This window comes from Takifugu rubripes, chromosome 19 (genome assembly GCF_901000725.2).
Source record: "Takifugu rubripes chromosome 19, fTakRub1.2, whole genome shotgun sequence".
Classification (NCBI taxonomy): Eukaryota; Metazoa; Chordata; class Actinopteri; order Tetraodontiformes; family Tetraodontidae; genus Takifugu; species Takifugu rubripes.
The window spans coordinates 12,586,789-12,599,749 of NC_042303.1; the positions used below are offsets into that span (position 1 = coordinate 12,586,789).

General features: G+C 44.2%; 1 protein-coding gene across 1 annotated transcript in view; it reads left to right on the forward strand.

Annotated features, from left to right (window-relative positions):
* The window catches only part of LOC101072357 (kinesin heavy chain), a 38,890-nt gene extending 28,882 nt beyond the window's left edge, over positions 1-10,008 (forward strand). The window contains exons 18-29 of the mRNA XM_003973536.2: positions 365-429; positions 1,420-1,529; positions 2,200-2,301; positions 2,660-2,720; positions 2,842-2,913; positions 2,996-3,100; positions 4,277-4,493; positions 5,430-5,679; positions 5,951-6,015; positions 7,635-7,662; positions 7,931-8,013; positions 8,943-10,008. Of these exons, the coding sequence (XP_003973585.1) occupies positions 365-429; positions 1,420-1,529; positions 2,200-2,301; positions 2,660-2,720; positions 2,842-2,913; positions 2,996-3,100; positions 4,277-4,493; positions 5,430-5,679; positions 5,951-6,015; positions 7,635-7,662; positions 7,931-8,003 (1,148 nt within the window). The 3' untranslated portion in view covers positions 8,004-8,013; positions 8,943-10,008. The remainder of the gene's footprint in view (positions 1-364; positions 430-1,419; positions 1,530-2,199; positions 2,302-2,659; positions 2,721-2,841; positions 2,914-2,995; positions 3,101-4,276; positions 4,494-5,429; positions 5,680-5,950; positions 6,016-7,634; positions 7,663-7,930; positions 8,014-8,942) is intronic.
* The last annotated feature ends 2,953 nt before the right edge of the window (positions 10,009-12,961 follow it).

Sequence of the window (12,961 nt, forward strand, 5' to 3'; positions counted from 1 at the left end):
ACATACTGTTGTCTGGATCCAGTCAGTCCTCCGGTCATTAAAGAAGAGGATTAATACAGAGAGCAGCAGGTCGTATCGATCCCACAGTTTGATATGAGGTGGGGAGCTTGTTAATTTAATTATGAGATGCCAGGAACAGCACTGTGTTAACAGCTGATCACATTAGCGTGGCACAAAAGCCGCCATTGTCAGTTAAAGATAACGCTACACCCAAGGCACCGCTCAGAACACACTGACCTCGCTGTCAGGAGTAAGGTCACACACACCTCTTTTCATTTTAGGGACACACTCTGCTTGGTTGTGCTGCTCCATTTCTGTTTCATGTTCTCTGTGTGTGTGTGTGTGTGTGATTTTGGGTGTTTAGAGACCATGTCGGAGCTAACAAGGGGAAAGAATCATTCAGCTGTCCAAGAATCATGTGATATAAAGGTAATTATGGCTGCAGATCAATTTATTTGAATTCCTTTATCACACCAGCTCATCACTGATCAATGTCGGAGTGTGTTGAGATTTGAGTTTTGTTTGATAAAGACTCAGGAAGGACAAGATCAAAATAAACACACAGAAGACAGATCTGAGCATTATATCCAAGCTAATAGTGTCTACAGAGGAAGATTAATGGGCCAGTGAGAGGAGGTTTATAGAGTTTACTTTTGTGAAAATGTCTCACTGGTTATATCACCATGGAAACACATTACCTGGTCCGCTTATTATCCTTCCCTGTGAGATGCTTTGAAAGCTAACTGTAGGGAACATTTGTGTGAAACAATGACACTTCACTTTAAACTGTAAATGATTCTTTTTTAATAATAGTGTCATTTTCACATATATTATTATTATTTGCTGCTATTTTATACAGTTAAATGATGGTGTGTTGATTTTTTAGGGAGGAGCAAGCTTGTGCATGGAGGGTGGAAGGTTCAAAACAAGGGGTCAAAGTTCAGTGGTGAAAAGTTTGCCCCCTCATCAGTGGATCAGATTAACCAAGCTGAATAGAAGCACGATAATAAGAATAGAGCTGGTTTATAAGCAGAAGGAATCATGGCTGCGTCTATTTTTAAATGATTTTTTGGTGTGGATGCACCGGAATGATCAGAGTGATCAGAGGGTTACGTGTTCATCGAGGTTGGAAATATACAGCTCTCGTCATTTGCTCGTGCACACGTTTGTTTCGTCTGTGAGTGACTGACATGCTCGTCTCCCACCTCAGCCTATTTAACGGGGTGCTCTCAGCATCCAGGCCCATGTGGGTCTGCACGCCCGCAGGTGCACCAGTGTGTGCAAACGTATACGCTTGTTGTTTCTTCATTTTGTTTTCCTCTTTGTTCCCACTTCCGGGTACCCCTCTCTCTCTCTCTCTCTCTCTCTCTCATTCCACATGCACTCCTTTCTCTTGCCATCTTCATGTCTGCACCTCAGAGGGCTCTGGAGCAGCAGATGGAGTCGCACCGTGAGGCGCACAGCAAACAGCTTGGCCGCCTGCGAGACGAGATCAATGAGAAGCGGAAGATCATTGACGACTTAACTGAGTCAGTACTTCATTGTAATTCCTCACCTGTTCTGACACAGATTAGTCAGTCCACTCCTCACTATGTGTGTGTGAGTCAAGACAATTACTGGTGTATGTCCAATAAAGCTTTAACCAAGGTGAAGGAGGTGGAGCTTTTTCCTTTCTATTGCCCTGTTTGGAATAGTTTTGGCTGTGTCTGTCATGTTAACATTGTAATGTATTTACAAAAGAGCTAACAGCTGTGGTCTTCCCCCTGTGGCGGATGTCTGTGGCTCTAATCTGTAATTCAACTGTATCCATACAAGCCAACTAGAAAGGCTGCATTGATGGATACACAGTCATGGTAGCTGGGTTCTGAACTCCAATTCTAGCTGCAGGAGGGTCTTAAACCCAAGTGTGTGGGTCTTATATGGTGTGCAAACTGCTTCAGGAAGACAGAGTCAAGCTGCTGCTGCTGCTGAACCGCACAGTGGAAAAGCCACCCTGCTTGCTGTGCGAAGTATCTGCAGAGGAGTTTAGGCCAACTTCTTCAGGGATTAAAGTACGCCTGGCGGTTGGTCTAGAGCTGTCTGGAGCCCCTCAAGTTTGCCAAACAGTAAAAGAAAAAGCTCAGGCTGTCGGTATTCAACCCTACTTTCATGAACACTAGCTGGGCTTTTAATTGTTGAACTGTCTTGTTTTGATCCCAGCTGTAACCAGGAGCAGCGGCTGGAGCTGGAGCAGCTGCGCTCTGACTACGAACACCTCAGGACGCAAGAGCGTCACAAGAGCCGACAGCTGGAGGATTTGACGTGAGTCTTGGCCACATTTCAATCGTTTCTCCACGTGGAGGCCTGATGCCTAGCTGCCTGTTTACCTTGGTGGCTCACTGTCATTCCTTCCTGTTTTTGACTTGGTGACTGTCAGATAATACGAGCGAACATAAGGCTAACCTGCTTAGAACTCTAGTATCAGACGAGCGGGCAGCTGGCTGCCGCCGCACGTCTCTGCAATGACCCTTCCCGAGCATTGCATCAGCTATGCAGATAACTGCTCGCAATCTGGGCAGCGGAGATTGTTGTGCATTCCTTATCCCACAAGTGTGAAGAAATGCACCTTTCTAGGACCCCCTCCATTTGTTGAACTGATCATCGTCCTGTGCGCTTGCAGATATCTCCATGAGCGACATGAGCAGTCAAAGCAGGACCTCAAAGGACTGGAAGAAACTGTGGTAAGATGATGTTTACACTTCATTTGGCACTCTCTGAATCCAGTAATGCCCCAATTACAGCAGACATGATTTTAAATGTCCTGCTCCCTCTCCCTCTCCCTCTTGCCTTGTGATATCAAAGGCTCGCGAGCTCCACACCCTCCACAGCCTTCGCAAGCTTTTCGTTCAAGACCTCTCCATTCGAGTTAGAAAAGTAAGTTGCACCTTCCCGACGCCCGGCTCGGCTATTTTAACAATGTTTATGCGAAAAATCTTCTCCGCTGTTTTATCAACAGAGCGCGGGGATGGAGCCAGATGACAGCGTAGGGTACATCACCCAGAAACAAAAGATTTTCTTTCTTGAAAACAACCTGGAGCAGCTCACGAAAGTTCACAAGCAGGTAGCAACACAGAAGGCTTCATAAGCAAGTTGTTGGCAGAGGAGGACTGTGGTGGGGGAAAATTGTCCCAGCTGGATGTATAAGAGAGGTATAAAAGAGCAGACTAAATTAAAATGCAGAGCACTGTGCTTCCTTGTACTCAATCTTCTCAGCAGAGCAGAGTTTACGCCAATCTAGAGCAGCAGGTGAAGTCAAGCCGAGCTCCCTTCAGGGAATAGGAAGCAGCGCAGGATAAAAAAGTTATTCGCATCCTGATAAACAATGAATTCAGCTTGGCGGTTCACACCAAAAACTCCCCCTTCCCCTCTCCCGCGCATGTTTGGAAAGATTAAACCCACGCATGGACAACATCTGTCTTCAATATTCATGGACTGGCTACAGCAGGGGGCTTTGGCGGTGGTGTCGCAAAGCGGGCCACTGGCTCGTAGGCTCGCGCTGGCAGATTGGTTTCGCGGCGTAGCAGTTTGTCAGAGGAGAAACCAATCGTCAGTTGGCTGCTGGAGACTCCATCCAATCCACCACATGCTGATATTGTAGGTAACAAGTTGGAAGCCATGGCCATAAATCATTGACCCCCGGTGGAATGTGATAAAGCTGGAAACAGAGCAGTGATGGTAGATATGAGTGGCTCAGCTCCTGTGCAGTGAGGCAAAAAAGTGCTTGGACACAAGGGTTGGTGTATTAGCATCAGCCTGTATTAGCTTTTGCGCTAAATCAGCATATTTTTTAAGGATTTCTCTGTAGCATGCTAAGCATGTATTGATATAGTGTAAATCAGGATAATGTATGTAATTGTTTTAAGCATGTGCTCTGCAACCTAAAATACATAGGGTGCCTTTTTCAGAGCAAAGCAAATATTAAGGAACTAAGTGCTGCAGGTTGGATCGTAATTTTAGTCTCGCTGGCAGGAGATAAATCAGTTCCCATGGTTTTGGTTTTTTAGCCTTGGCCACCAATCTGCTTCAAAAGTGCAACGAAGACTAAGTGCTCATACTGCAGAACAAGCCTTCTTCCCAAAACGCCCAAAAAACAAATCAGTGAAACTGAGATTTGTTAACACATTCTATTTAGAAAGTATATAAAGAGCCCCATACCATAGTTGTTTATGGCGAATGCCCGTATGACATGGTTAAAAAATCATTATCAGTCACATGTACTAACATGTGTGTTTGACAGCTGGTACACGACAATGCGGATCTGAGATGTGAGCTCCCGAAACTGGAGAAACGTCTGCGGACCACCGCCGAACGGGTCAAGGCCCTGGAGGGCGCCCTAAAGGAGGCGAAGGAGGGAGCCATGCAGGATCGGCACCGCTACCAGCAGGAAGTGGAGCGCATTAAAGATGTGATGAGGGCTCGCTATCCTTTCCGTCGACCCCACGCTGCACAGATCGGTACGCCGCTGTGCACGGACGCAGCTTTTCCAAAGGAACCGTGGCCTACGTGTCACGGGGGTGCATGTTTCATTTATCCGCCTTCTCATTTTACGAACAAGAATTTGACATCAATTAGTGAGAAAGCTACACATAATTGTCAGTGCATTAATGTCCAATAAAGCCTAAATAAAAGCGCTCGCTCCGGAATGGGTTATGAAAGAATACTATTTATTCCATTTATTCGCTGCAACTCTAAAATATGAGAATTGAGCTCCTACTTAAAAGTTAAGGGGGGATAATGGATGTGGAGCTGTATACTAGTGTAAGAAAATTAGTTATTGATGCAAGTAGTTCTAAAATAATGATTTTCTTATCAGGATAAGACAGAGGAGACATGAAGGTCTATACTGAGGTCCAGCTGAAATCAGATTTAATCCTTTAGCTGTTCCAGCTTTAGCACTTGAAGGGGATTTAGATAGCAATGAAATAATTAAATGGAGGCTTTTATTTGAGTAAGAATCCCAGCACTCAAATGCATATGCATTTTGACTGCTCCCATTCACAAATATTCAATTTTAGGATGTTTTGAATATTACTCTGGAGATGTGTTGACATTCCCGGTTTAAACACACTTGACTGCGACTGATGTCAAAGAGCTGCGATGGAGGAGCTGTTGTGAAGAGCCATTTGGAGCACAGCAGAAACCAGGTTTTTTGTGCTGTCACATAAGTGTTTAAACCCCACATGGAAACAGAACGCTTTGTTTTCATTTTAGCTGTTTGAGTTCAAATCAAGCAGCGGGGGGTATTTTACTTTTTTATCTAGGACTGAGATATTTCAAATTAAGAGCATTGCATTTTAAACACTTGGTTTCTTCCCTGATAATCTAATTTGGTCAAAATAATTTAATATTTTCTGCTCAGATGGGTTTATTTTTGAATCTTTCACCCTCAGCCAAACCTGTCCGTCCTGGCCACTTCCCAGCGTTCTCTCCTGCCAACCCCTGTTTCCTCCGAGGCTACAGCGATCACCCCATTGCCTTCTACGAAGCCGGTTTCCACAGCAGAAAAAAGCAGGTGGCGCCAGCTCCCACATCACCGGAGGGTCGTTCCAGGTTAAATGAGACCAACGGCAACCAGGAGAGCTCAGACAAAACCACCGGGTCCCACGAGTACGAATCTCAGGACGACGTTCAAGACAACACGTGAGTATTCGTTTAAATGTGTGATGTAAATTATCATTTGGAGCGATTCCATCTCATCTTCCCATCCCATCCCGTCCCCATTCCCATCTCAGGCTGTGACCAATAGCTGTAACAGGAGTCAACTGCTGGACAGGACATTGATTTATTACCTTTTGTTTAGTTTAGTGTTGCCTTCTTTCAGTCGTTTCAATAAGCAGCTCAGTGTAGAAAGAGAGATCTCGAATCTTTGGAAGTGTGAAAAAACACGTTTGTTTTTTTTTGCTGCTTGCAGGCTTCCAGCTGAAACGCAGAGTCAAGCCGATCAGTGCACCGCTGAGTTCCTCGATTCCGAAAACGGTGAGCCTTGATCAGATGAAGCCCATTTACATGGTGGGACGTAACGTGAGCCAGATTAGCGGGCAAATTTTCTTTTTCACACGGCCGTTATTGTTTTTTTTTTACACATCTCAGAGAGCGGCGGCTGTAAAACTGTGACTGCCCCTTTTGAAAGCACAAACAATGGCATCTGTTTTTTATGCTGTGTCCTTGCTTTTATAGTCCTGTAATTGACTCAGCCTGCAGGCTTGAACTGACCAGTGATGCTCGAGGGGGACAGCTCCAACATCTCTGGCGATAAATTTGTCATCCGCCGTCTGTCATTCTGTGGGTCCGGCTGGATGTTGTCTCTGATCATCACAGGATGACGCTGTTACACTCGAGGAGGCTCTGTCTGCTCCCATCAGACTCTGGAGGAGAAAGATTAGGCTGCTGCTGTCATTACTCAGACACAGAACGTGTCCACCTCAGCCGGAGGAACCCATGGTGACAGTCGTAGAGTTAAGGGTCGAGGCCACGCCTCTTTGCTTCTCTGGCCATATCGATAAACGTCAGTCAGCGCGTCGGTCTGCCGGCAGCTGCCTGCTTTGCATCAGCAGATGCGCCCTGAGCCTCGACGAACCCGCTAGGACCGGCGGCATTTCACATGTTCCTGAAATATTCGCATGCAGGCAGATTTCCATTGTGCCAGTTTGATTTTGACAGCTCTTTCTCAAATATGGCAAGTGGCATTTTGGAATCCAGCGCCTGCTGCCTGTGATGCGTCCTGGAGTCTGACTTTCCCCCTCATGGTCCGTCAGCAGCAATTTTCACTCTGGGACATTACTCAACTAAGAGATGTGAATTTTAATGAGCTCTCCGAGGAACATATCCAACAGACTCTTTTTTTTCCTCCACTAGTTTCCGTTATTGGAGTTTAGCCTTGACACAGCACAGATAAGGCTTCTCCCAGCCTTTGTCTTTTCTTTTTGAATTAAAATGCCTGAAGAATCCAGTGAAGCTCAGGATCCCTTCAGCAAAGCCGCCCCATCAAAATGAACTTTTCATTACCGCACTAACACATTCAAAGAGGTCAAATACGTTTTTTTTCTCAGTTCATTATGAAGGAAGAGCCGAGAAGACACATGAATGTTGTGCGAGGGGAAGGTTTTCAGGTGGCATTTGGTGCTGTTGTCCTTGTCTTTAGCATTTTGAAAGCTCTTGTGAATAAGAGGAAGTTCAGTGTCCTCTGTGTGAGGGGGCCCAGCTTCAGGTGTTGGGGGGGGGGGGGGGGGGGGGGGCTCATCACTTTTACAGTTTTACTTTTGCCTAATCGTCACAACATTTAGCGGGCACGATGACCGTCACCACACCTTCTCAAATATGTATAATTCAGCTAATTCACCATTCAACTCATGTGGCTTTGAGCTGCGGAACTCGTGTCGCGATAAGATGCAGCAATAGGACCGCCAGTTTGTACTTCAGTCATCAATGAGCAGGCACGAACGCGCCGTGCAGCTGCTCGTTCCAAAGTCATCCATCTTTCCTGCTGCTTTTGGCCTGTTTGTGCTTCTGAGCTGTCCTCTGTTTTACACACCAACACGCTCCCCCTACTCACCGTGCACCTGTCATCCTCCTTATGCACCTCTTTCTGTCTGCAGGGAACGCCACAGATATCAATGACAACAGGTAAGACCGACAACCGCCCGCTGCTTTTGTCGACCACGTCAGTTTTCTACAGATAGATTAATTCCCTCTGCCGTCATCAGCTTGCATGTGTACATGAGATCCCTCTTTTTTTTTTTGGAAAGCCCATTTGCTGCCTTCCCCTCGCCGCTGTATGTCTGCACCCGCCTTTGCCGTCGCCTCCGCCGTGTTTGGCAACAGTGATAAATGTGGCGACGAGGCGGCTGGCGTCCTTCCCCAGCACGCATTTAAATGTGAATTCTGTGTCTAGAACCACTGTCTGTGACAATCAGGACCCAGCCAAACTCTACGGCGTGCAGACAGGGGTGTTAAACAGCTATTAGCTCCAAACAGGTATGGAAAGAGGATTTCTGTCCCTCCTGTACGTAACATATGAATTAAAATAGAGCTCAGTTGTGGTTATTTGTGTAGTGTTGTGTTGCAAAGTGATGAAACTGTATTTAAAACTGACTGTATGTACAAAGAATGTTCAGGCTAAGGGTCTCCAGCTCTGACCACAGAAGCTATCAGCCAGAACCGCTTTGACAAAAGAATTAACAATAGCGGCGCACGTCCAGAAGCGCACATCCTGCAGCACAACCAGGAGTGAAGCAGACACTGACTTGATTAATTAATTAAGTAGAATTAATGGGAAAGGACATAATTAGAGGTTGACACAGTGACCATAGCGTTTCATTACTGCGCCGTGATGGACGCCACACCGACGCCGTTATACAACGCCAGAGGCCCTTACCTGTTGCGTAAATATTTGAGTTTCACAACTCATTTCTTTTTGACTAATGTGAGGGATCAGCTCTGCGTGATTTTGTTTTGTTTTAGTGCGTTTTTAGTTTTTAAATCCCCAAATTTACCTGTATCAACAACTGGAGGGAAGATAACGACTACTTAATCCCACTGTTTTGTCCATCACTCATTTAAGTTTTCAGAACAAGCTAATTTACAGCGCTAATTGATTTTTATGAAATCATGTTGTTGTTGTCACCTGTATCCAGGTCTGTTAGATGGTGAACGTTCTGTTGCTCAGAGCTGGAGATTCTTAGTTCCTTTAAAGTGTATATTTGGGCTCAGACTTCTCCCTGGAAGTCACTCCCTGTGATGACTGCACAATGAAAATGCATTGATTTGTTTTCCTCTGGCAATATCAACATGACTCACTGGCAGTTGTCTCCTGCTCTCTGCAATTTCTGGCCCGCTCTCCGTCAGAAGTATCTGACTTCGGCTCTTCTCTTGTCTCTCTACTTCTCTCTCTCTCTCTTTCTCAGGCAGACATTCTTTTATTCTGCATGCAGCTGACCACTCTTCGTCCAGTCTTTCCTCCCCCATCCTTCTCCTTTTCCTCTCCTCTGCTTGCTCTTCTCCGGTCCCTCTTTCCTCCTTGTGTACTGCTGTGGAGTGTATATGGGTATTAGTAGGATCCCCGGCACGCACTGCATCTCAGATCCCTGGTCTGGCAGCTTTACACCCAGGCTGCCGCACGCACGCCACCCGTCACCACAGACAGAATGGTGGGGGTAATTGGGTGCAGTACTTCAAAGAACCGCCAGGATGCGCTATTTTTCTCAGTTAGGAAGTTACTAAGGATTATCGTTCGACTTGCATATGTAGCTGAAAAATCAACATGGAAACTGTGAAATCTGTATTTACACACTCGATCGTGCATGTTTGATGGTCACTTTTGGTCTACAGTGTTTGATGAAGAAAGAAAAAAGTTACTGAGGCAAAAAATGTTGAAATGTTTTAGCCTATAAACGCCAGTTCAGGGGAGCCTGGATAGAGGGGCTGAAGATTAGTCTAAACAATTGTGTTTATTAGACTGTACAAGTTTAAATTCTTTGGTATAACTTGTTTTTAAAAAATAATGATGCCTCTTTAAAAACCACATTTGATTTTGTCTATTTCACACTACAAATGTTTAGTGAGCATTTGGTAACTGAGGGCGTCACGACTGACTTTCTTCACTATGTGATTACTATGGACACACCATTTCACATCACTGCAGAATCTAAAGAAAACCTGTGGAGAAAAGTCCCTAAAGAGGTTTGAAATATGTTATATTCCATTTATGAAGTCCCGAGGCCCTTCCTGGGTGTGTCTCTTGCCGTTTGAGGAATCAGAAATTAACCTACCGGTATATAAATGTAGCTTCTCTTCTTTTCTGACCGGTCTCAAATGAAAAAAAAAAAGAGAAGTTCTTTATTATAGTACCTCAAATTGATGCTCACATGTTCAGTGACGACCACAGGGTTGGAACATCTGCCCTGTGCTGGTGTTTAGTGGACTGAAAACCTTCACCTGAAAGCCACGGTGCCATCGTAAAGACAATTTCAATCTTATCCTCCCAGACGTCTGCCTGTCGGGGACCGATATTTAACCTCTGTCATGCCAACGCAGAAAAGAAATGGCAGGGTGATTATTTAAAAAAAAAGAGCGTAGCAACTATTTTTATAATGCTAGTTACAGTTGAAAATAAACTATATATTAATATAATTTGCTCTATTTTTAATTGTTTTTGTTGGCTATTTTTAATTTTATCGCTGTTGTTGAATGTGGAGCGGATCGACGTGTACGTATCGTGCACTGCCGTAGTTCTGGAATTATGTCACAGAACGACTGTGTGCTCATGGGCTGCTGCCTTTCTGATGTGAGCCTGACAAAATGGTGGTTTTGCAGACCATGTCACACAGAATGAGGTCATAAGCAGAGGTTACCGTCGGCCATACGGAGCTGATAACCACCCTGACTTATCGCTCCGACACACTCTCAGATATAATGGCTCATCATGCAGTGAGGATTTGAACCTTCAACCCCTGAACAGTGACAGTATGACATGTCCTGTCCTTTTTTTATATGTCTGAGCAGATAACTTGCATGACTGTACGCTGACAGTAAATTCACACCTCGCGCTCACGCTCGGCGTTGACCTCCAGATCAGCCAGTCAGGAGGAGAGTGTGAAGAGTGTTAAGTGTGCATCACAAGTGTGTATCGTGTATCGCTTCAGCTTACAGCCTTAAGAGATTTTAGGGTATCTTGGGTTTTTATGCAAATATATACTTTGTACTTTAATTACACTACAATCACTACTCATTGATAACTACCAGCAGATTGGTCACAAAATGGGCACCAGAGGAGCAAAAAGCTCATCAGATTACACTTTACATCCTTTAATGACTTTTTTTATGGCATTTTATAGCAGGATTTTTGCTCTGGTTTTCTTTATTAGGTTTAATTCCAAAATACTGAGGATTCATCTGCTTTTATTATCAATGTGTGCGGAATGCGTTTTTGGGGTTTTCTGTTTTTATGCATCCTATAAAACTGAATACAGGTCTTATTTAGGTTCCAATAGGCTGTAAGCTGAAGTGCTGTGAGCAGATGTCCAGATTGTAGCGGCTAATCAAGAAAACAGGATTTCGTCACATTATTTTGTCCATGCTGCTGTTCCAGTTTCCTCTTCAGTCACTCCAAAGGGTAAAATAAGTCATTGAACTCACCTTTATCAGTGCAGCCATGCGTGTTTACTTAACCTATAGAAACCATGAATTGAATGATGTTTTCTTTTCCTCTACCATGCACTGTGGTTGTAAATGTTTGATGGTTGTTGGGTTTATTTTCAGTCTGACGGGAAAAAAAATCTTTAAATAATTGTTACCAATTTGAAAATATTCTGGTGAGTCAAACATCTTGTGTGAAACTGTAGCCTAATTATGCAAAACTAAAAGAGCAGCAATGTGGTTCATAAAAAGAGGAACACAGAAGCGAAATGTCTGTTGGTTTTATGTGTTGATTTGTTTTTGGTGTGTGATTTAGTGCATGCAGTACTTCATCTGTAGCCACCGTTATTATCTCATGAATCTCCAATAAAGGTAGTCATGTGTACGTATTATTGTTTTGGGCTTGTTGCTAATCGCGTGGCGATTCTTTCCATCTCATTACATTAAAGCAGACAGAAATAGTGTCTTTCATTCCCACATAATGTCTTGTCAGTATCTTTATTTTTCATCGTTTCCTCTCTTACTGAATAGGGAAACCTGTGCAATATAGATGTGCATCAACATTAATATTATATTAATGTTTTTGTATAAATGGCTGAGTGACAATCTCCTGAAACGTAAAAAAAAAAAGAAAGTAATGCATCTGCCCAGTTAAACACCGACTACCAACCCGCCCAACCTACCACACACACACACACACTCACTCTTGATTGAACTTCTATCTTTGTGAAGAATTTATTGACATAAGACATTGTGCAGCCCCTGACCATGACCTTAACCTTCACTAGGAAACCTCAAGTTCTAACCTCAAATCCAGGGTTGAACCCTGTCCTATCCTGAGGTAGAAGGCCTGAGTGATCCACTGATCACCAGTGGATTGACCCCTTCATCAAGTTCACTGAGGGTTCATTGATCCAGGCTTTGTTTTTAAAACAACCACTCTATCCCCAACCATTTACCCTGAGAGGCCCTGCATGGACAGTCTGCCCTGAACACATCTGCCCTGGACCACAGGGTTAGCAGCCTCAGCAGGGAGGACATTCCCCAGGACTCCGGGATGCAAACTGACCAGGCCCCCGAGCCAACTACACTTGACAAGGGGTGGCGGCTCCGTTGAGCTCCTCTTGGATAATTACCTAATGATTCTAAAGTTATTTAATGATTTGAAAAAGTACTCTTAGATAATTAGAGGCTTTGAAAAAATTGGAGTGAAAAGAGCAACAGAAAACATCCACCACCAGTGATATTGAGTCAAAACAGATCAATTAGTTACAGTGGGCCAAATGAGGACCAGGCAGGTCGTTGCCCCACTTCCAATGTCTGTATTTCACATACATTTTAATTTAATATGTGTAAAACTACAGCATAAATATGTCTCATTTGTCTTTATTTCACTTTAGATTTAGAGTTTTTATTAATGAATGCATAATTAGAGGTTTTTTTAAGGTAACAGTGGTTTGATGCAGCGTTATCCAATACCATGGCATCAGTGAACAATGGGAAATTAATCCTGACATGGACAGAACATGAAAAAATAGAAAATCCAACCTGGAATCTTCCTGATTGTGCTGACCTTAGCTGAGTCCAACAGCTCTAAATGCCACAAATATCCCACCTACTGGTCCCGCGTCCCACTGGTTCGAGAAAATTTTGAAGACAAAATACTTCTTTTGGAACATTTAGTGCCAGGACATAAAAGTGCCTCATTAAAGGTGATCTCATGTGTCCCAACGGTGGAGGGGGGTTGGGAAGAGTCCTGCCAGGAGCCCAAGAGAGCAAAGTGCAAATC